General features: G+C 41.2%; 1 protein-coding gene across 1 annotated transcript in view; it reads left to right on the forward strand.

Moving 5' to 3' along the window:
* Positions 1 to 9,961: 9,961 nt before the first annotated feature.
* ADGRB3 (adhesion G protein-coupled receptor B3) overlaps positions 9,962 to 23,169 on the forward strand; it is a 465,041-nt gene continuing 451,833 nt past the window's right edge. The window contains exon 1 of the mRNA XM_075497295.1: positions 9,962 to 10,715. Within this exon, the coding sequence (XP_075353410.1) occupies positions 9,962 to 10,715 (754 nt within the window). The remainder of the gene's footprint in view (positions 10,716 to 23,169) is intronic.

Raw genomic sequence — 23,169 nt, forward strand, 5'->3', positions numbered from 1 at the left:
AAACTAATATGTAAAGTAATCCTAAAATAATGAGGTTAAATGCATCTAGCAAGAGATAAGATATAAAAAAAAATGTCATGACACTAACCTTTGGACAGAAGTATTCAATAAAATGGAAAAGAAAAAAGTCAAAAAAACCAACCCTAGTATCAAAATTAAGGCAGCGGGATCCTAAGATGTGGCATTCATGTTACTCCCAAAACCAAGAATATTTCCATTGATAGATGCACATATGGGGGAGGGGAGGAGGTAAACAAGGAAGGTAAGCTGCAAACCAGTGGAGTGAAATGAAGGGATTTGAGACACTGCTTAAGCTAAGCAGGGAACTGTCAAAATTGGCAAAGGCAGCATTCATGAAATGAGGAAAACAATTGCAAGCTATAATAGTAAAGAGGTAACAAGGAAAACTGGATAGCAAAGGTAACTGCTGAAAACCAAACAGTTAAAAATATAAAAACAAATTAAAAGAAACTCCTTAAATATATCAAAAGCAAGAAGCTTATGAGAGTCACTATGTCTGCTGGGAACTTCAGAAAATAAAGACAGCAATTAAGGAAGAGAAGGACGTTGCTAGGAAGATAGAAGATTTATTTGCAACAGTCTTCACAATAGAGGATGTTAGGGAGATATCTACTCTTGGGTAATAAAAATGAGGTACTATCAGATGAAGAGGTGCTGGAACAAATCAATCATTTAAAAAGCAGGAAGCCACCAGGACCGAAAATCCTGAACAAGAAGTAGTTGAGCTATGCAATCTCTAATTGAAAAACAACTCCTGTACTGGAAGGTTAGAGAGTAGCAAATGTTTCACATATATTATAAAAAGGCTTTAGGACGATTCAGGGAATCAAAGACTCATAAATCTTACATCTGTACCTGGCAAATTAAAAATAAGAAAATAAAACACTCAGAAGACCATGAGATGATAGATCTGTACAAAGGAAGATGATGCCTCACTCATCTGTTAGAATGTTTTCAACACATCAGTAAAATACCATAGTGGTCAAAGGAGAACCAATTGATATGATTTATTTAAACTTCCTAAAGGGCTTGACAAAGTTTGTCACAGGAGACTTATAAAAAGAAGAGACATAGACAGTTAACTGAAGACCTCTGTTCAGTGTAGCAGCTATCAGAAGAAAGAAGCAAGATATTAAAATGAATCAAGAACAGGACTGAGATGATAAACAATGTTACACACATCAGTGCTGCAGTCTGATCTGAACTACTGTGTGTGGTACTGGTTTCTACATCTCAGAAAGATATCAGAAAACTAAAGGGTGTTTGAGAGAAAAGTGACAAGAGTGATAGACGGTCCTTAAAAAAGCAGGGTTTTGTGGAAATAGATTGGAATAACTGCAATAATCTTTAAAAGGAAATTTAAAAGAGGCATGATAAAAATATGTGAAATAATTGCTAGTAGTAAGCCAGAATCTCATTTCTCCCTGCCTTAACACAAGAATATGGTGACAGACAATTAAATCAAAAGGCAGCAAATTTAACAGAAGTCATACACATCAGTTTTCACATAGTATACATTTATGCTGTGGGACTTGTTATTTGATAATGCTGAGCCAGAAAAAATGTAAGATTGAAAAGAACTAGATGCTTATGTGGACAACAAGAGTGTATGGAGTCAAACTAGCTAAATAAGTATTGCAGGGGAACTGAAACTTATTTGGAGACTTAAATAGATCTCTAAATACTGGAGACTACCTCAGATTTTATGAAGCCAAATTGTCAAAAATATTCCTATTGTGGGTTTTCTGCACCTTCCTCAGGAGTATTCAAGGGCCACTGTCTGAGGTAGGATGCTGCACAAGCCTCAGATGTGCTTCAGACCCCTTTTGCCTATGCTCCTAGTATCATCTATTGCATGAATGTCACTGTTTCTAGCCCAATAATTGTGACTGAATAACAACATCAAAATATTTAAACTCAATAGCAGAATTTAAAAGTTTTTGTAAAACTCTTCACTGAAGAAGCCATACAAAGAATGAAAACAAACAAGCAAGCAAGCAAATCACTGACCTTTTCAACTTGAAAACCAACCAAAGGTTTGCTTGAAATTTGGAAGGAGACATTGTTTTCTGATGAAAAATCAACTTCTCAAAAGAAAACCAACACTTTCCCTGAAATTTTTTAATTTTAAAACAGAAATTTTTAATCACCTCACCCCTCAGTTATGCTATATATTCTTGAGCACCATCTACTGGTGCTGCATTATTAATTAACTATTTATGAAAATACAAATCACTTCTCTAATAAAATTCAAATATAATCTTTCAAAATATATTTAAAATTGACAAGGCAGAATATAACCTATTATTTATTAAATGAATATTTCCTCTTGATGACAGAGAGAAAATTACTACTGGTGAAATTCACTTAGAATCTGAACTCAGTAGAGAAATGCAACATTTCTTAATGGTTTTTAACATACTGGACCAGAAAACGTATAGAAGTCTATGAAATTATTTCCAGTTTACACTCACTCTTAACTTGTTAGAGCAACAAAAGATTTTTCTTCTTTTCATATTTAGGTATTTATTTAATTTTATAATAGCTGTAATATGGCCAGCATCTTCCATTTTATTTCTTTGTTTCAGACTAAATTAAATAACATTTCGCTTGAGATGGTCACACCAGCTTTGGAGTTAAAATTTTCCGTTACTTATAGCAAGGAAAGATTGTTCTTATAGAAATTTGGTGTTATTCAGCAGAATCTGTGATGCAGACTAGAAAATCCATGCTTGCCAAAGGGGATTTTGAAGGGTCTCGCAAGTCTGAGTAAAGTTGGATCTGGGGAACAGACCAGTGCCACTTCTTTGTAAGCTAAGAGGCTCCGTCAAAATACCACTTGACTCTTACCTGTAGGTTGGCTCTATAACCACGGTTTCCATTATTGTGCATAATAAGATGACACATCTAAATGTCTGTAACTCTGTAGTCAGTTAAACATGATGATAATAACAAAGAATTAAGCATGAAAGTCTTTGCTGAAAAACCTTTTTATGATTTTTTTAAATGCATGCCTTCAGTGTTGGAGACAGACCATCTTTTATTTGCTCAAAAGAGTGACACTGAGGGCTGCAAGAGTGACCTTGACTTGAAAAGAGTCCCCCTAAGGGTGACAGGTGATTGAGTGAGAGAACAGTCCATTCTCCAAAGCCACTTGCTTTAAACTGTGGCCTCCCTTTTAAAATTTCCACCAAAAATGTCAATGAATTATAATTATAATTCCAATTACAACGGTGTTGAATTTTGTGCTGTGTTCACTAAAACCTGGACTGAAACCATCTAGCTGCTGTGACCAAGATACCAAAGATCTGAAAGTGCTACTGTAGATTGGAAGGGAGAAAAAAAAAAAAGGCAACTAAACAAACCCTTTAATTTATTCCATCCAACATATTAAATTGGGTAAGCCTCATTTTTCTCACTAATACAGAAATTACTTAAAAACACTACTCTCCTCCCTCTTTCCTAGTTTGGATCAAGCCCAATGTTGCTGAAACAATTGCATCGAGTCTAGAAAGCAGCACTACAAATTTAGCATTCATTATGTTGTGCCTATCCCTACCACACTACTACTGAGCAACATAACACTTCTTTCAGTGCCTTGATACTTTCTTTGTAGTACAGATGGCACCACATGTGCCATGCAGTTCTGACAGCCCTCCCATGAAACAGTGTGGGATTGTATTAATACCTTATTCCTAGGTTTTAACAGACGTACTCAAACAAGTTGGATCTACTCAATATTTCTGAATGTTGTGTACACGTCCATTTTACATCTGTCCTTCAGACTGTAGTTTAGCGTTGAATGCACATACAAAATAGCACCATTCCCAACACAAATGATCTGCATGCCCAATTTAAACAAATATACTGTTATATTTCTATTTATTTATATTTTGTAGACTTAAACATGTCCTGACTCTCACTTCTAGACTATCAAAATTCCAGGGTTTTGTTATCTAAAATGCATGACACCTGGCAAACAAATTATTTCTGAAGTTGGCCTCAGTTCAGGTAGAAAGGCATCTACAAGTGTATCATGGATATTTGTGTACTTACAAATGGTAAAGCTTATTTTAGCGTTAGTTCTAGTAATCCAAACCTGCATCGTTCAAGTCTTATTGCAACAAATCTTGAGAAGAAATCTGTGGAGTGCTCTGTGCTGCCATCCCATCCCATCCCTCTGTTCTTCAGCTCCCATAATTAACCTAAGTATGACTTGTGCAACTTCCATCCTTTCCTTCAGTTTGTAGATAAGAGGCCAAGGAATCTTCCCTCCCAGATTCCTCTCCAGGATTGCCATGTCTTCACAAAATTGAAAAGTGGAAGTTAATCACCAGGTTGAGATACCTAGGAGACTGCTAAAGACAATGGTTTACCATACATTATGTATTTATTAGTTTTCATTTCCACTCACAATTAAAGGAGCTACAACTTGCCAATGCCATAAGAAACAGGCGAAAGAGTTCATTCAGGATGTTTTTTTCTGTGACTTACCCTCAAGTTCTTAATTTAATATAAAGGGGGTGAAAAAGGTATTTAAATGCTGCATTGTATGTACACCTTTGATTTGTTCTGCTTGTATCAACCTGTCAATGAACCAAACTTCCCTTGAAGTATTTCAAGCAACATGATGATCACCCACAGATAATATGGAGTGTCACCACATGTGAGAGAATATGATTCTCTCTAAGCTGGTAATGGTTCAGTTTTCGTTGCATTGTATTTGCTGGGTGTAGATCATGCACATCTCTCACATTTTCCTTGGTTTGGGTGGAGATTTTTTGTTTTATTTTGACAACAGGGGCATAAAGTATTTATGTTTGTAAAAGCTAGCAGGGATGTGGTTTACAGCTTGTACCTATGGAAAATACAGTAAAAATCTATAACTGTGCTTTCATTTACTTTGGTCAGAAGTGGTTTGTGACCAGTAATACCTCTGATCAGAATTTGTGCAGCATGTAATTGTAATCATAAAAGCTCTGTATTACAGGAATTCAAACCTTTCTGGGGGCTAGGGCGGGGGTGTAGGGGAGAAAACTGTTTGCTTTAAGGACTGATTGGTTTGGACGTTATCCAGAAGTTTAAACTGTCGTTTCATCGGGGTGGGTGGGAGGGCGCGTTCAAAATCATGCAGTTATGTTTCACGTGAACTTTGAAAGCGCAGAGGGGCTGTAACAGGGAGCCGGACCACACAGCCTCGGCGAGGCTTTGTTCTCCTTGCTGAATGGCAGTCGTGGGAGCGCACAGCAGCCAGGCTGCGAGCTGGTGACTGACAGCAGTATTTATTAAAATGTCATCTCCTAATTTTCACGCCGGATATCTGCTGTCGCGTAGACTGCCCCGATCTCTCACGCCAGCGGGAAAGGCCAGAGGACAACCTAACCCGCCCTGGGGAGCAGGAGAGACACAGCCGGAGGGGAAGGAGAAAATGCCTATCCAACCCTACCGTGCTGTACCAAAATAAAAAATAAAAACAAAAACAAAAACGGGGGGGGGGGGGGGCCGGGGGGGTGCCTTCCTTGCGGCGAGGCTCCTTCCGCGAAACTCCCCCGTCTTTCGGGCCCCACCCGCCCCTAACGGCGCTACTTCAGCCGCCGTCGCCTCGCAAACTCCGCTCCCAACGCGGCGGCGAGAGCCGGCAGCGGGAGCCCCCGGGCGGGGGCAGCTCGTCTCCCGCGCCGGGTACCGAGCACTGGGCACCCCGCTCCGGGCACCCCGCTCCGGGGAGCCCCGCTGCACCCACCAGCTCCCCATCCCTCACCGTGGTGGGCCCCGCGGCACTTGCCGTGCAGAGCGGCCGGACGGCGGCAGCCGGGGGAATGAATGCAGCCACGATCCGGGCACAGCCTTATCTCTGGCAGGGAACAAATACGGCGTTAATTGCAGCCTCGCTGAGAAAATTGCTATTGTTTCCAGTCAAAGGCAGGCGGCAGTTTGAAAGGGTTTATCCTCGGAGCCCTGAATCAGTTAATCTGCATCGCGGTGCCGAGCTGACAGCTCTTGGGGCTGCGACAGGGAGGGGGTGACGCTTTAGAAGAAAGAACAAGAGGAAGGAGATCAAGTGCGGGCTTCCCCCCCGCCCCGCCCCGCCGTCCCCGTTTCCCTCGCTCCCCGCCCGCGAGTCTCTCTTGCGCCGGGGCGCAGCCGGCCCCGGCGCTGGGAACCGAGGCCAGAAAAACCTCCCGGACGCAGAAAACAGCGTTTCTGGGACGTGCTCGGTGCCGAGCAGCCGTGACGTGCGAAAAGCACCGCGGGCCCTGCTGCCGTGGCCGGGAGGAGCGCCTCGCACACGCGCGGAGCAGGGCGCAGGGGCGCGCACAGCCACCGCGCGGCGGGCCCGGCGCAGCGGCGCGCACGGCGCCCGGGGAGAGCGGGGCGCGCAGCCACCCCCCGCGCCCAGCGGGCGGCGGAGGGGCGCGCAGGGGGGCGCGCACGGGGCGCGCACACGCGCGCACTCACACACCGGCACCCACCGAGGCTGGCTCGCTGGCTGGCTGGCTGGCTCTCACACACACACACACGCGCGCACACGCACACGTGCGCGCACACACACACACACACACACGCAGCGGCAGAGACGCGCTCTCGCTCCCTCCGTACTCCCTGCGCGCCCGGCGTTCACACCGCTTCCCGACATCGGCAGCCAAGGACCCCCCCGCCGCTGTCCGGCCATTAGTGCCTGAGGGGGGAGGAGGAGGGAGGAAAGAGGAATAAGTCTATTAGTAATAACAACAACAACAAAACCCACCAACAAATCTGCACTAGCGCCTTAGTCCTCCTCTCAGACCGTCGCCTGCCTGGCATCGCCGCTCATCGGGCTGCTGTGCTGAGACTTTGTTTCAAGTAAAAAAAAAAAAAAAAACAACCAAAAACCAAAAAAACCTTCGCTTGCTCAGCCACTTCCATTTTTTTTCCCCTGCAGTCTCGCTGGTTTGAGGTGGTTTTTTTTTTCTTTTCTTTCCCTTCATGTGTTTGGATTTGGTGGATCCGGAGCCAAAGCTGCTTTTTTTCCTCGGTGGGGTGTGTGTGTGGCGTGCGGGGGTTTTCTCGCTGCGTTTTTTATCTTCTGCTGCTTTTTTTAATCTTGGTTTTGAACCTGAGCCGGGGAAAATGGGAAACGGTGCTTCCGACAGAAGGGGAATCTCTCCATCACTGTTGTTGGGACGTGTGCCTGTGGTGCTAGTGTTTTAGAGAAATAGCCTGACAGCTTTCGGAGTGGAAGGTAAGGGTGCCCGGGGCATTTCCATTTCCCATTTCCAGGGATTACGACTGGAGAGCTTTTAGCTTGGGATTCCGGGGAGGAGGCGGCGGAGGAGGGGGACAGGCTGTTGCTGAAGGATAGAGAGAGAGACAGCACATACAAAATGATCTCCGCATTTACTTCAGCGCTGCAGTTTAAAAGTTAGAGAAGTCCGTTTTGCGACAGGTCTGCTTCCCTGAGAGTAATTTCCAGCGAGACCGAGAAAACCTGAGGTTTGTGCACGATTGGGGTAATTTTGGAAGGGGGGGGGGATGTTAGGTTAATAGGAAGTTAAAATAAGAGAAGTCAGTGGGTCTTCTGTTGGGGGAAAAAATAAGTGGAGTGATGGCGCCGTCTATGTTCGGCTAAACTACAGTGTCACCTAGAAAATCAGTTTGGGGAATATCCAAACTAAACGCCCGTTTGCTTTTCAGCAGAAGAGGGTTCTCCCCCTTCCCAAATGGGCAACCTTAAGCCTCTGTGGCTGTTCTTTAACTCCCTCCTCCATGGAGAAGAAAGATCTTTTTAATCTGAGTGCCTAATCCTTTCAGTGAGCAGATTCACTCTTGTATTTAGCAATACTGCAAACTAAACGAAATGCTGCTGGCACACTCAATTCGGGTGTGTGTGCGTGTGTGTGTCTAGTGCACACAGGGAGAGAGAGATTAAGACAATGTTGTGTTTCAGCAGCCTTGCATGAACAAACGCACAACTAAAATGAGGGCTATTTGATTACATTTCTTCATAGAAAACAGCCTAGCACTGCAGACGTCTTTATTTTTCTAGTGCAAATATTACATAGGATGGGAAAAGTCAGAGGCTTTTTTCCTTTTCAAACAGAAAAGCAAATAAGTCCCCTTTTTGCTTTCCAGATTATAAAATTAATCTTTTTTCATGGGTGGAATTCCTAATTTAGACACTTATTGTCACATTGGCTTTCAACGCCTACACCATCCTGAATAACACTGCGCAGAACTGCATTGCCTGCAAAGTGCTTCAGCAAAGGGGAAATTGTTTCCAGAATTCCGGATAAGTTTCTCTTTTTTAAAACCTTAAATGCTGTACCGACCCTATTTGGAAAGGAGGACCATGTTATTTATTGAGATAGACACTCAGAAAGGAGAAAATCTGACCGTGTGGATAGACCCGGCAGCAGCTCTGCTTTTTTTTTTTAAACCTCCACTATAAAGAGGGTTAGAGTTGGTGCTGCTTTGCCCATTTCAAGATTCAGAGTTTGAATTATAATCTAGGAGATAAGAAAATCTCTTCAAGGGAGCTTAATCTGGTGATTTGCTGTGTGTTACGCAATGGGAGACAGAAGATGCCTTGCTGTTTGGTGAGGAGATGAAAAGCTAGGCAAAAACACACATCAAAACTCAGTAACGGTGCCTGTGTCTGCCTCTGCTTACAGAGCAACAGTGGAAGAGACTGCAATCTAGAGAGTTTTGAAATTAGCTTGGCATCAGTTCTGTCTGCTTGCATTTGACAGCAGAAGGCGAAAAGCTACTCATTTGTAAGAGAAGCAACTTCTCAAAGGTTAATGCCGAAAACGTTCTATTTGAATTTTTTGGATAACATTACAGAGGTAAATATAACTAAGGTTTGCTTTATTAACCTAGGCCACTGTTAAGAGAACACAGCATGTGGAGGCTGTAACGGTTGACAGGTGCAGTAAAACAGCTTTATTTGGAGATGCTAGCAGAGAAAATGTAATATGTCTTTCATCATTCAAGCGCACATCTGCAAAACACAGCTAATCAGACAGTACAAGATACTCATAATAAGAGGGCAAGTGCAGTCCAATAGGTGCAGAGATCCTGCTGTAGCACTGGCAGCTATATAGAGATACTGGATGTAGATACTAATACAGTGATCCATTTTATATATCCTAAGAGGTTGTAGAGGATTTAAATCATTATCTTAAAAAGCTGGCATTTAGTGGTAGTGTCAGACCAGCGCTAGTTTCATCTGTCTTTGTTTCTTTCCCCAATAGTCTCAAGATTGTATTAATACATTAATCTCAGTATTTCCTGCCTGGGTTTTCTTTTTGTAGAGACCCCTGTATACCAGGTGGCCACTGCGAAGGCATGTAGGCATATGGGAGATAATGTTTAATAATTTGTGTGTTTTTAAATTATGGCTGTAATTCTTCACAGTTAGTTCTCAGACATAATAGAAAAATAATATATAACAACAGATGCTACTGGCTTTCTTGTTCTGTTCCGGTGAAATTCTGCGTGTGCATATTGTGTGTGCATATTTTATATGCATATATATTACTCTAGGAGACTACTTATTTACTTTTTGAAGAAACAAATAAATAAATTGCCCTTTTCTTGGTCTGTCGGGTAAGGCGTCTAGGTTTTTACCTAAGTTGAGCAGTTCTAGTCCACGCCATGATGACTACATCCTAGACAGGAGAGGACATTCCTATTAATAATCTAATAGATGTTGTTTTTTAATTTGACTGTCGAAGACTTGGCTGTTGCGATGGCCACGTGATGGCGCTGTGCACACAGCAGCAAACCCGTCCCCTGCGTTATAAAATAAAAATTACCTGCCCTTCTTTCTGAAAGGGGCTCTAACTGCAAGCTTGAAAACAGCTGGCTCGAATATTGGAAGGAGTTTGGTTTTCAATGCGTGAAGAATTCTACTTGCATTTTTATTTCATTTCATCTCCTGCAGGCCAAATGACATAGGATGAAGGCTGTTCGTAATTTGCTGATTTATATATTTTCCACCTATCTACTGGTTATGTTTGGATTTAATGCTGCCCAAGACTTCTGGTGTTCCACGTTGGTGAAGGGGGTCATTTATGGATCGTATTCTGTAAGTGAAATGTTTCCTAAAAACTTCACAAACTGCACTTGGACGCTGGAAAATCCAGATCCGACCAAATATAGTATTTACCTGAAATTTTCCAAAAAGGACTTCAGCTGCTCCAACTTTTCCCTCTTGGCTTATCAGTTTGATCATTTTTCCCATGAAAAAATAAAGGATCTTTTAAAAAATAATCATTCTATAATGCAGCTCTGCGATTCCAAGAATGCTTTTGTATTTCTGCAGTATGATAAGAATTTTATTCAGATACGCCGCGTCTATCCTATCGATTTCCCAGGATTACACAAAAAAGAAGACGACCAAAAATCCTTCTTTGAGTTTTTGGTGTTGAACAAGGTGAGCCCAAGCCAATTTGGGTGCCATGTGTTATGCACTTGGTTGGAGAGCTGCTTGAAATCAGAGAATGGGAGAACCGAGTCCTGTGGGATCATGTATACAAAATGCACCTGCCCTCAGCATTTGGGAGAATGGGGAATAGACGACCAGTCCCTGGTGTTGCTCAATAACTTGGTGCTGCCCCTCAACGAGCAGACAGAGGGCTGCCTGACCCAGGAGCTGCAAACCACCCAGGTCTGCAACCTCACCAGAGAAGCCAAACGGCCGCCAAAAGAAGGTAGGTGCTTCTTGGAGGGGGGGCTAAATCCCACACCGGTGTGTAGGTTCTGCTGCCGGCTCTCCTTGATACTCACATTCATTTGACTTGCTCTCCACTCCAGCTTGCCTCTAGACGAGGCGAAAGGGCTGGAGAAGATGCACCCTCCCTCAGGGCAGGGAGGGCTTCATTTTCATTTTTAAACTGGCCTAACCTTCAGCATGTAGTTCTGCTGAGCACTGTTGAAATTCCTCATAAGTAGGAGCCATCTGTTTCCAGCTCCCACTTATAGTAATGCCCACAGGTGGCAAGCCAGGAATCGCTCTCCCCCTCATCACCTCTTTACTGCAACCACCCGACTACAAAATCTTGGCCCTCTTGATATAATCCCTTGACTTTGCAAGGAAAACATTTCCAAAGGCGTGCGGGCAACCTTTTACCATGGTCAGGACACCTGGTCTCAACTGGGCCAGACCTCAACAACCTAAAACCAAGCCAAAAGCAGATGTAGTTCTTTCGGGTGAACCCTCTGCCTGCGATGCCTAAAGACGCGAGGCACCACACAGAGTCAGTACTACTGTTTTGACCTGCTGGGAGCCCAGCAAAGGGGCCGTGGGCTGCTGCTGCGCCCCTTCTCCAGGCGGCCTCAGCTCCAGGAGACAAAAGCTCTGAATCTCATAGCAGTATTGGGGGGGGGGGGGGGGGGAGGTGATGTGTCAGTCCCAGAAGCTGCTTCGTGTCCCTGCTGGAAAAGGGGGGTTGTGGAAGGGTGGGAAAACAGGGGTCCAGCAATTAGAGTGGCAGCCTTCTGCCTTGCCCCTCTGCTTCATACCTCTTGTTTTGGCCTCCTGGCATTCTGGGGAGGTCGGGGGGTGATTTTGGGAAGGATACTGGGGGGATGAGAGGCAGAGAAAGCATAGGTTGAACCTAGATGGGGGTCTCTGGCTGCAACCTATGGGCGAGGGGGTCCTTCAGAGCAGCCATGCGGGAATGGGGGAAGGGGGGGGATGTGCCCCTGCGGCAAGGGATAAATCATCGAGCCCAGGGTATTGCATTTTAATGCAGGAAATGTTCCTTCTCTCCTTGTTTTCTGCATAGCCACAAAGCTCCCAGTCTGTGGTGAGGCAGCGCCAAGCTCCCAGCCCCCCTAATAGAAGTTGCTTTGTGGAGGAATGTAACATTGACACGTTGTTAGGAGAGGATTTTCTTTAAGGGCAGCCAAGCCCCAGTGCTGTGGGAGAAGAAAAGCTGAACTTGCTCCAGCTGCTGCGGTGCCAGCGGCCGCGGGCAGGGCCGGGGGGAAGCGGAGGGATGAGGGACACTTTGGTGTCCTGCAGGTCAGCGCCTCTCCCAGCATCCAGCAGCTCGGAGCCCAGGAAACAGAGCGATCTTAAATGACGGGGAAGCTCGTCTCCTGTAAAAAACTCCCAGAGAAGCCTGTGCAGCGGCAGGGATGGTATTTAACATCGTTTAGAGCTAATTAGTGGCCTGGGAGGACGAGGCAGCCCTGGCTGCGGAGCCCGGGGGGCAGCAGGCAGAGCCGGGGCCGGGCGGGAGCCCCGGGGGCTGCGCGGGGGCGGCCGCCTCAGCCCTCCGCTCAGGGCTCTGCGCGGGTGCGTAGGGGCTCACATCGCCCGTAAGCGGGCCGTGAAAGTTTGGGGGGGGCCGCTGCTTGCACCTTCTCCACCTCCGTCGCGCGTGTCATGGGCCAGGGCACGGGGAAGCCACGGAGCCCATCAGAAAACATAAACGCCGCAGCCGCAAAGCCGCGCAGGAGACGCAGCCGCGCTGTGGCGGCTGCCCCGCGTTAGCGGCCCCGCGCAAGTCTAGCGCGGCCCCGCGGAGGGGGCGGGCGGCGCTTCACCCGCGGCCCCAGCGCTGCGGGACGCGCTCCCGCGTGGGAGAACGGCGCTCCCCCCCTCCCCGGCCCTGATTTCCATCCTAAGGTACCACTACCTCGTTGGTGGGGCTGGGGGAGGAGGAGTGCGAGCGCAGAGGGGTGCGCAGGCAGTCGAGGGGCCTTCATACCGCTCGCAAAAATACGCTGAATTCCAGGGGGATGCGTGTCTCCCAGTTAAAGCACCTGTTTCTGAATTTTTCTTAGTAGAAAGGACAGAGGAAGCTCAGGGCAAACACTTTTTTCTTTTCCTTAAATTTTGAAACACATTTCCAACGTATTTTGCTTCCAATTTCAGACATATTTTAATTCTTGCCCCTACTTGCGGGTTTTCCTGGATATGAGCTTGAGAAACGGCATTGCTAGTAGGGGTGGAAATTTCGCTTGGTAGGTGGAAGGTTTCCTTCACTTCTTTTTCACTGTACTTAGTGGTTTTTTGGTGTTTCTGAGAATTTGAACAGTAATACAATTATTTCAATGTTTTATTTAATTACTTTAATGCACTTGGAAATTCTTCATCAGATTGTTACTAAAAGTTATAATCAGTTAGCAGATTAAGCCTCACATCACTTCTCAGTAGTAGTACACTCTTTGTCTTCCACTCAGTGTTTAAAGCATTTTTCCCCTTTCCTCAGAAGGCTAAAAATCTGCAAGAGAGGTGTGTTGAGTCTTTGTCTTCTGTAGATATAGTCACATTTATCAAGCACATCAGTCAGTGTACTTGTACGTGTAAAGCTGGTTTGTGGTTCAGCTGAAAGCTTTATTGAGGGTTCAAAATGTAGAATATTCCTGCCACAAACATAATGCAATTCATCACTTGTGTCAGCAAACATCTAGGCAAGAAATGCAAATTTTGTTTTCACAGACAATCTGGTTCAAGTTAGATCGGCACAGATAACAAAAATAAGGTTGACCAATAACTAAGAAAATGGTTTCTTGTTGTTAGAGTTCATAGTGGTAGCTGAAAGTACAGTTTTGTTAGTGTAAGTTGAGTTTTAAGGGGAATAGAGTTTGCCTAACAGTGTGAGACTGCTCCGGACTTGGTAAGATTGCGTTTTATGAATTCATGTATTACTTTGAGGGTGGGTACTGACATTGCCTAGCAATGACTTTTGGAAAGGAATTGCAAAGACCTGACAGCTTTTTACAGTATTATGCATACCCTCCTATCCTTCAGATTTGCTTTCATCAGGCTTGACTGTATGAAGTGCAAAATCTTTTCCCAAAACTATTTCCAGTCACATTTTAGAACCGTAATGTAAATAGAGAGCATTTAGATTAAAGCCTACTGTTTCTTTTTTGAACCTCTGAAGATTTTTACGATTTTGAATATGATAAATGGCTTAGAAAAATGGATGAAAGTCAGTATTTTTCCTTTTTAAAAGTGTTGCATTTTACAAAAGATGTGACAAGTATACAATGAATTATTTTGTTTCTAAAAGTGCTGAAGTGTTGAACAATAAAGGGAACTAGGTCAAAAAAGGAAGCTGTAACTATTATTTTTTTAATAAAACGGTTTGGAAATATGTGGTTTAATCAGCATTTCTTCCGTAGGGAGATCATCTTTGGTGTCACTGATTAAAGCAATATGGAAAATCGCCACATTTTCACTAAGACCCAGTTTCATTGTATCTCGATCCTTTTCCGTAGTGTTACATCTGACGTGCTTAGACTGGATCAAAGCACTAGCAAATAGATCTCAATGAACACTCTGGTGAGGTCTTGAATTTAAGGGCTCAGGGGAATTTGTCCTCTTGATCTTCAGTGCTGTGACTGAAGTATCTCATGAAGTTTCTGTCAATAAGACAGGGCTCAGTTCCAACTTCAGTGGACCGGTAAAGCCTTTGCATGTAGTCAATCCATACAATTTTATGAATGATGACAATAAGAATGCAAAAATGTCTTTTCTTATTGTGACCATTACAAAGCCATAATATTATTGTGGGTTTTTATAATAGTTACTGAGACAGAAACTAAGAGAGAACTTCCCCTGTGTTTTACTGCCATATCTGACAGGGGCCCGCATAAAACAATGAAAATAATTCTTTTGTCCTCTTACTTTCATCCAACAGAAGAAAAGAAGAGAGAGGATATTCACATTAATTAAATCCTGGCATTTAGAGTTCCAGGCTTAATCTTGTGTATCTTTTTCAGCCACTCTAAAATAATTTTAGTAGGGTTTTTTTAATATGCTAGAAAAGTAGCATTGGTCTACTTTGTCATAAATTCTAACAGCTCACTGTGTACTAGCATCTCAGTATTCAGCAACTGATTTATTTATTTTTTCCTAATTTCAGATCTGAAAACAACAGGAATATCTTAACAGAGAATTTACTATAATAGATGGCTCTTTAAAACAATAATTTATGACATTGTCAAATAATAGTAAGATGTAGGACGCAGATAGTTTTGTGAAGCTTTCATGGCATGTACACATTTATTTATATGTCATCCCATGAATGCCCACCTCCTGTTGCACACATTTAAGATGAATTTATAATATTAATCGCATAGCCAGAGGTCACTGGCTGGCTGAGTAGGTTGGACATCCCTAGTCAGAAAGTCATAGACAGTAATAACATGTCATAGCATGGCTCCATCAGAGGATTTAAACTGTTCAATCAGTGCAGCGTATGTCTAGGAAGATCAAAAATTACAAAATGGAGTCTAACAACCATACACTTTACGGGGATATTTAATATTTAGCATGCAACAACTATTTGAGACTAAAGCAAAATTTAGAAAATCCAAAATAAATAAAAATGTTCTCCAGAATATTGAATGAGTACAGTAACATACTTAGAAGACTCTTTAATAGTTTTTATATCCTGATGCTTGCAGTGGTTTTCATATCCATGAGTTCAAGGAGGCAAAGGAAGATGAGCACTAATGGAAGAACAGTTTTTTTAATTTTGCGTGAAAGGTATTTTTCATTATGACTTATAACATATTGTTTAAAAACTTTAAACTGAAATGCTAAAATAACCTGTTACCATGCAGGTTACAAGCAGTTATGAGCAGTTTGTTATCACACTGTTATGAGCTGTCTGATCTCAGTGAAAATCTAGAATGTAAAGAAAAATAATTTCACTTTAAATAATTTTTTACATTAATATTATTCCTCCTAAAATGTTCATGGCCAAAATCATCATAGAAACTTTCATAAAATCAGTTAGAGACATTGTGTTTCTTCTTTATGGGTCTGGTTCCCAGTTGAAGGAAATGTTTCAAAATCTCCTGTGGATTCCAGTGTGCTTCATATAATGCCCTTTTTTACTTACTTTGCTAAAAGAAAACAATCACCCTAAACATTTATATTCTTAGTACATATTTGGGTCACTCTGGACCACTCATAATAGGATGCTTTATCAGAGCCATGCAAGTTTGATTTCAGATTCTTTTTTTTGAAGTGATGCACTGTAGAAAAAGCATTAATGATCAGAATCTCTTTTAATCAATAAACCCTACCTTTGTTTTCAAGGATTATATGCTATTATCACTAATGATTGTACTTCAGTTTGTGCTGTATCGATCATTTCCACCTGATTTACTTCAGTAAACTGTGAAACTTGTTTTGATATAAAGTTTAGATGTTTGTGTGCAAGAGTAATCAGCACTTCACATATGTGTACTGAATTTGGTGGGGTTTGGATCAACCCATAAGTGAATTTTCTGATACCTTCAAAAAGGAAAATACCCACACAATTTCCTTTATGGTAGCAAAAGCCTATATAAATGGCTTTGCTTCCAGTTATTTAAATGCTTTATTAGTAAATATACTTGGTTATATATATCTATGTCCGAGTGGTAATGTCTTTGGTATCACAGATTCTACCAGTATTTTGTTCAGCACTTAGCACACTAACAAGATGGCATATTACTTATTTTGTGGGAAAGGTCAGCCTACTGCAGTCAAGTGTTTGCCCTGCCTTCAGCGAGATCACAAATGTACTGTATAGGATCTGAATACCAGTTTGTCATGAGCTCATTGATTGTTTAAAACATTCATGGCTTCAATGGAATAGTATGTTGGAAGCTGTATAATAACCAAACCCAGGATTTTGTTTCCCCAGACTGCAATTTTTGCTTGAATTAAACCTGTATTTATGTGCATTATTGCACATCAGACATCGTGGAGACCTGCTCTCAGCTGGGGACAAATGCTACTAGACACCTCCACTCTAAAGAGCACAGAACAAAAATAGGAACCAGTGATAAAGAATGGGGAAGGTACATGAAGAAATTAAGTGTTCAGACTGAAGTCAAAGCATATCCAAATTAGAAACAGAATTCTGACTGTCTTGCTGCTGGCTCCAGTGAACAAGTACTCGATAGTACTGAGTCCTGTACCATCAAATATTTCAGACCAGTCATGCCTTCTTTGTTTGCCTTTCTCATACCAGTAAGCTGTGGCTTTTTTCTTCAAATACTTCTATTACACTTTGTCTGGGTGGGCAGAGTATACAATATGTTTACTGTATTTTAGACCTTGTCCTCTGATTTGCTTGTGCTTTTGACAAATGTGAAAGGGTTCACGTGTAGAACAGCCATTAACAGAAGTTAATGGTGATTCTGTTTACATAGTGGGATTTCAGATATTAGGTCTCAGTGACATTACATGGAATTATATTATGACATAATGCAGATACTGCATTTCTTATTATTATGCAGTGTTTTATACCTATGTATTTATATTTCATACATTTATATAATACAGTGATTGTATGATCTATTACATTGAATATGTTCTCCTGTGCTCTTTTTAAAGCAATTTATCCTCTTCTGTTCAAATCTATCCATATTGCTGTTTTGTTTAGTTTTCTATTTGCAGAAGCATGGAAAAATCTGCTTTGTGTGTTGGTATACACAGAGGAATTTTCAGAGGAGACTTTCTTTTTCTTTTCTTAGGGAATTAATTTTATGAAGTTTATTCAGTTGTGTTTTATCAAAGGATTCCAACTCAAAGTTGTTGTAGTTCTCAAATTGAAGTTTAGCTGTTCGTTTATAAATATGCAGTAATTGTAATAAAACAAAGGTCACTGCAGAATTCTATTGAGCATTATTTGCATTCACTGTTAACAAGAACTATAAAATGCTCTTTAGGATAGAGAAAGCTGTACATGATATAAAATACAAATTTACAAATTATGCATCACTGATTTATGAATATTTCAGAGTTTGAGCCCTTTCTATGCTTGTTAAATCTCAAGAGGAAGATAGTCAAATTTTTCAAAGTCATTCTCAGTTTTGTTAATCTCTTAGAGAAGTTATAAATAAAGTTTTTGTCAAATAACTGACACATTCTTCTGATGGACTAGTCACCATCAGAATTAATAAAAACAATCTATAATTACAATGTATGAGACCAATGTTGTTACTTTACTCTGCAAAGGCCAAATTATTGTCCTTACTCAAGGCAAATTCCCCATGCTATCAATATAATTTGGTCTAAATGAAGATCAGATTACAGCCCACAAAAGAGATGTGAAACAGTGATAGCATGTGTTCTTTCTACCAACAGGAAATTATTTCATAATTTGTATTAATTAAGATTTTTTTTTTCTCTCTAGTTTTACTTTTGAAGCCAACCTTGACATTTGGTAGAGTGAAGCAGATGCACTAAAAAAAATGCAATTTTGTAACTGCTTGCTGCATTTCCTTTTTAGCTGGTCAGCCTATCTCTTTACATGCTTTACTTCACTTTCTCATTTTTGTTCTTCTTCATTATCTGAAGGGGAAACAGGGCATATGACATACTCAAATTAGTATTTCTTTGATGGTGCTGAAAATGTGTGCAACTGAAATTTGGAAGGAAGCTATTTTCAGTTATTCAGTTCAAATTTTATTTATATCTCCTTGAAATGGCAAAAACACAACAAAAATGTAAACTTTGAATACCATTAATTTTTTGGTAGCTTGACAGAAAATTGATGACAATGGGGAGAACAACGTGTCATCCCTTTTTGGGCAGTTTTCACCAATTTGCTCTCTTTTATTCTTCAGGAGATGTAAAACACTTTGGGAGCTGACTTTGATTCCTGTTGTTCTTCTTCATGTACTGCTAGCTCATTCATCAGTTATGCAGAGACAGTGTTTGTTTATAGCATGGTTTATAACTTTCAGCCATAGCTGATAGTTGTGTGCTATTGAACAGGTTCGCTGAAGGATGATGGGAGGGTGAAGGATCAAAAGAGCAATTCTCTGACTCTTAGCTGTGGAAAGTGATTAACACGACTTCCAACCTTACCACTTCTAACTAGCATTGGAAATACCTTATGTTAAGTGGGAATTTGTTAACTAGTGTCATCAACTGAGGTATGTTATCACAAGTTGCCTGTGAGAATCTGAGGCCCCATTGCTGCTGAGATGGCTCCAGCTTCACTTCCTTCCCTTTGCTGAGCTATGTGAGTACACCAGCCAAGCAGAAAACTATTCACCTTGGATGATCTTGATGTTGGGTGAGTGTGCCATGGTGGCCCAGCTAAACCTCCATCAGTACCAAAAAGTGGCACAAGAAAGAGCTGGAGAGGAGCAGTGGTGCTGGTTCAGCCAGGTTTAGATTTGCTTAGGCAAAAAAAAAGTCTATCAAAATGTGATCAATACATGTTACGCTTGCCCGCTCTTTTGCATACGTTAGCAGCCAGTTACACCATATTGGGTTTCTAGGCAGCTATACCAGGTTTGGTTACAGTATTACTGGTGGATCCTTCAAAATAAAGTCCAAGATACATGTTTATCCAGGGCTTCCTGCTGACCATTAAAGAGTGGTGCAGATTGCTGTGAAAGTGTGCGCAGAGTGCTTGGGGATGAGTCTGCGAAGCCTTTGGAGCTCATTCCTGTAGTGCAGCTAGAAAGGACTTAAATTACAGATTAGAAAATCAGGGAATTGAATTCATGCTATTTATTGGTTATGAGGAATAATATTGTACATACTTCATGCAAGAACACTTTTTCCTGAAAAGGTTTTGGAAAATCTTAAGTCTGAAGATTTCATGTGGAATATTTCTTCGAATCCTAAATGGTTCACTTTTTCTTATACAGTGTTTGCTTCTCTATCCTATGAATATATTCTTTGCAGTCCCTTCTGTACTGTATACATAGAAGATTTCAATTGTCGGCAAAGCTGGGCACTTCAGCTTGAACTAACGAGTTATGTTTTTATCCTTGGAAGTGTTTTGTTTGTTCTGTGGCATTGGCTGATATCTGCAGTGATTGGCACACATACAGATGCTCCATACTGGTAGGTTTGAAGGTTGATAGATGTGCTTCATACTGACAAAGGAGAGGAGGAAAAATGTTCAGCACTGCAGGTGTAATGTGACTACAGAGCCCAGTCCAGCTGGTCCCGTCTGCACCAAATGTCTAGGAAGTCACTAATTATATAGAGAGTATCATGAAGATTCACTCTCCTTGGAAGGGAGGAGGGTGCCAAGGCTGGGATAGTAGCCAATCCCAACACCTGATAAAGTTGTGGGAGTTATGTATACGGCCATAGGGCTTCAGCTGATTATGCTATTATTTGGGTTCATAAATGCGATAGATAAAAGTTTCACCTCTTGAAGCAGCATTATGATCAGAAGGAAAGTTTGACAGTTATTGTCCTGGGAGAATGTAATATACTTAATTGGAGCTGGGCCTGAAATCAATGTTTTCCTGTCTCATAAATGTATGTTCAAATTATTGCATATTCGTTCTCTTTAGTCCACTGAATTTTTAATTTATCCACAAAAATTGGGGCAGCTTCAAATTTAGGAAAAATCAAGAATGTTCCTATTCCTTGACCAGACAACCTTCTGAGAAGCAGAGCCACTGAGTCCACATTGCTCCAGGTGCTACAGTTGTTTACAGGGTGTTCAGGTCTGGGTTGGCAGTATATACAGAGAAGATTATAAAAGGAGGATGCCATCTCTGGCTGTGGTTTGTGCAAAGCTTGCTCAAGCAGGAGTGATCCAAGACCACCTTTTGGATTTGGCCCTGCTGGCAAATAGGTGCAAGTGACTCTCAGGATTTTGCTACTTGTCACAGCTAAAGCGATGCCCAGACCCTTGTGTGCACCTTGTCCATGTTGCTTATGGCTCTTAGACACCAGCAGGTGTGGGCTGCCCTACGATGAACATTTTGGAGGTCTCCATTTTGGATGTAGGCCTTGGAAGTGATGATGAGGCATGTAAATTTGTTGGATTTCTTTTGTAAATACAGCTTCTGTGCATCACTTCCTGTCCCCGTGGTATTATTATAATAGTACTGCTTTGCCTTCTGGTGATATTATGAGGATAAATATGTCAAAGTTTATAGTTTGCTGAGTAATCAGTATCATACAGGTACTTAAAATATATAGATTATGCCATCACTGCTAAACCTGAGATTTTTTTTTCCCCCATAGTTCTGATGAAAATCAAATCCATGTTGTCTTCAGGTATTTTCTGGTGCTTGAAGTGAAAGTGTGATTTTATTGGCTGTTTTGCAGATGAAATATATGAAGGGAATGAAGGACTCCTACATTTATCTCCTATTCCATGCTTTTAAGGTTTTGAATAATGGCTTTTTGAACATGTGAAATCTGAAGTGTTGCAAAAAATAGATTTTAGTCTGATAACGTAACGCGTACAGTACCTTTACAATAAAAGAATTTCTGTCATAAATAAAACATGAAGGGGAACCCAAGCATGCCAGGACGTAGCATCTAAATATTTTTCGGACATGACTAAATTCCTGCTTTTGTGTTCACTTGTACATAATTAATCTAATTGAATCAACAGGATTATTCATGTAAATGCGATTTAATTAAAAGCAGGTTCGTCAGTAAATACGCTCGATTGAAAATGTGGGTACCTTAAATATATCTAATCAATATTAGAACAGGAAACCATTATTTTATTATTAACAATAATTTCTCTAAATAGTATTAAATAAATTATTTGTAAAATAAATAAAAATAAATTACTATCAAATAAATCAATATTAATTAATATTATTAATAAATTATTAATACATTTACTATATATGGACTGTCTGTAAGTTGGATAAATATTCTTTGTTCTTGTTATCCTAGAACCTAGTTTTGTCCAGTTCCCAGGTCTGCACTGCTTTAAATGATCATCAGTGTATTCTTCATTAGCTCTGGGATCCCCAGTGCCACCCTCTGCCCCTCACTGACCCTGCCAGACCTGTGCTCCCCTGCACTGCATCCAGTGTCTCCTGCTTGGACGCCTCTGCTCTCAAACCGTTCTCTCATTGCCATGACTGTGCTCTTCTGCATTGCGTCGTTACGCTGGGGCAATAAGTGCGTCATTCTGTACAGAATAACTGTTCGTTGCTACCATCTATAAAAAGAATATGGCTCTACTAAGATAAGCAAAAAAGTTAAACAAATCAGGCAATAGCTGCCTGGTCATTAAACAAGCTAAACAAAGCTCCAGGAAGAACAAACAAAACAAGTTCAGACAATACCTGACATGTCCTGGGGCTTTTTAATGGCAACGGCGGTGCTGTATTTATTGGGATACAGGGCTACACTAAAAACCATTTAGAATTAATCAGCAAGAATGGCAGTCTTTATCATCATTGTGCTTTTTTTTTTTCCTTTCTGTTGAATGTGTCCAGGAGCTACCATGGAATTTTTTACGAAATTTCAGCATTCTAAAGCCTGCATCTTTTTTTCATTAGATGAAAGAAAAAGTAATATCACCTTACAGATTTATATTTGACAAATGGTATCAAACTAGACACATCTGGATAAAACCAGGAATCGCTTTAGGAGCAGTTGGCTAATGTTTGGCTATGACTGACACTACTGTAGAAATAGATGCTTCTTAATTCTTGTTTTTGTGTAAATTTGGGGTTGTATTTATCTCTAAACTTTTCCTTTCACCAAACATTTTAGATATATGATATGTGTTTGAACACAAAGTTGACAGTCATTTAAGATGACAGCCACTGTCAGGGAGTTTCTTCCTAAGAAAGAGAGGGCATTAAATTATGAAGTATTGGAAGATAATATTTATTGTATTCTGAGGTTGGTTACTCATTGATTTCAGAGGTTGGTAACTGCCATTTTTTACAATCCTAACTGAATATCTCACAAAAATTCTGTGGCATAGTGTGAAAGGATTTTTTGCATTTCTAAGGTCTGTTTTCTATTGCGTGTATACTTCAACCACAGTATTTCACTTCAAACAGTTGGGTATGGAAGATCTTAGAGAATAATTTTGCATTAAAATCAATGTGGATCTTTTCAATGATCTGGTTGCTATTTTTTTGGTTAAGAGAGATCTCAATTAAAAAATACAAGTTATTTTGCTAGCAGCACAGAATGTTGTGAATTGCATAGCCCTATTAACATGGATCTTTGTTACATGTCTGATACCAATGAAGGATTCAAAAGTTTTGTCCATTCACTCTTTTGTCACAGCTCAGTTGTCATTACAAGTTTTGAGCTTATGTTTCGTGACTACTTACAGTCTTTGTACATTTTAAGGGTGAATACTGTTAATTAAAGGTGATCTTTTTTGGCAAATTCAGGAGAATCACTGTGGTATTCTGAAGAGAAATCTATGTGGACCTTTACACAGGGAGAAA

This window comes from Mycteria americana, chromosome 3, assembly GCF_035582795.1.
Source record: "Mycteria americana isolate JAX WOST 10 ecotype Jacksonville Zoo and Gardens chromosome 3, USCA_MyAme_1.0, whole genome shotgun sequence".
Lineage (NCBI taxonomy): Eukaryota > Metazoa > Chordata > Aves > Ciconiiformes > Ciconiidae > Mycteria > Mycteria americana.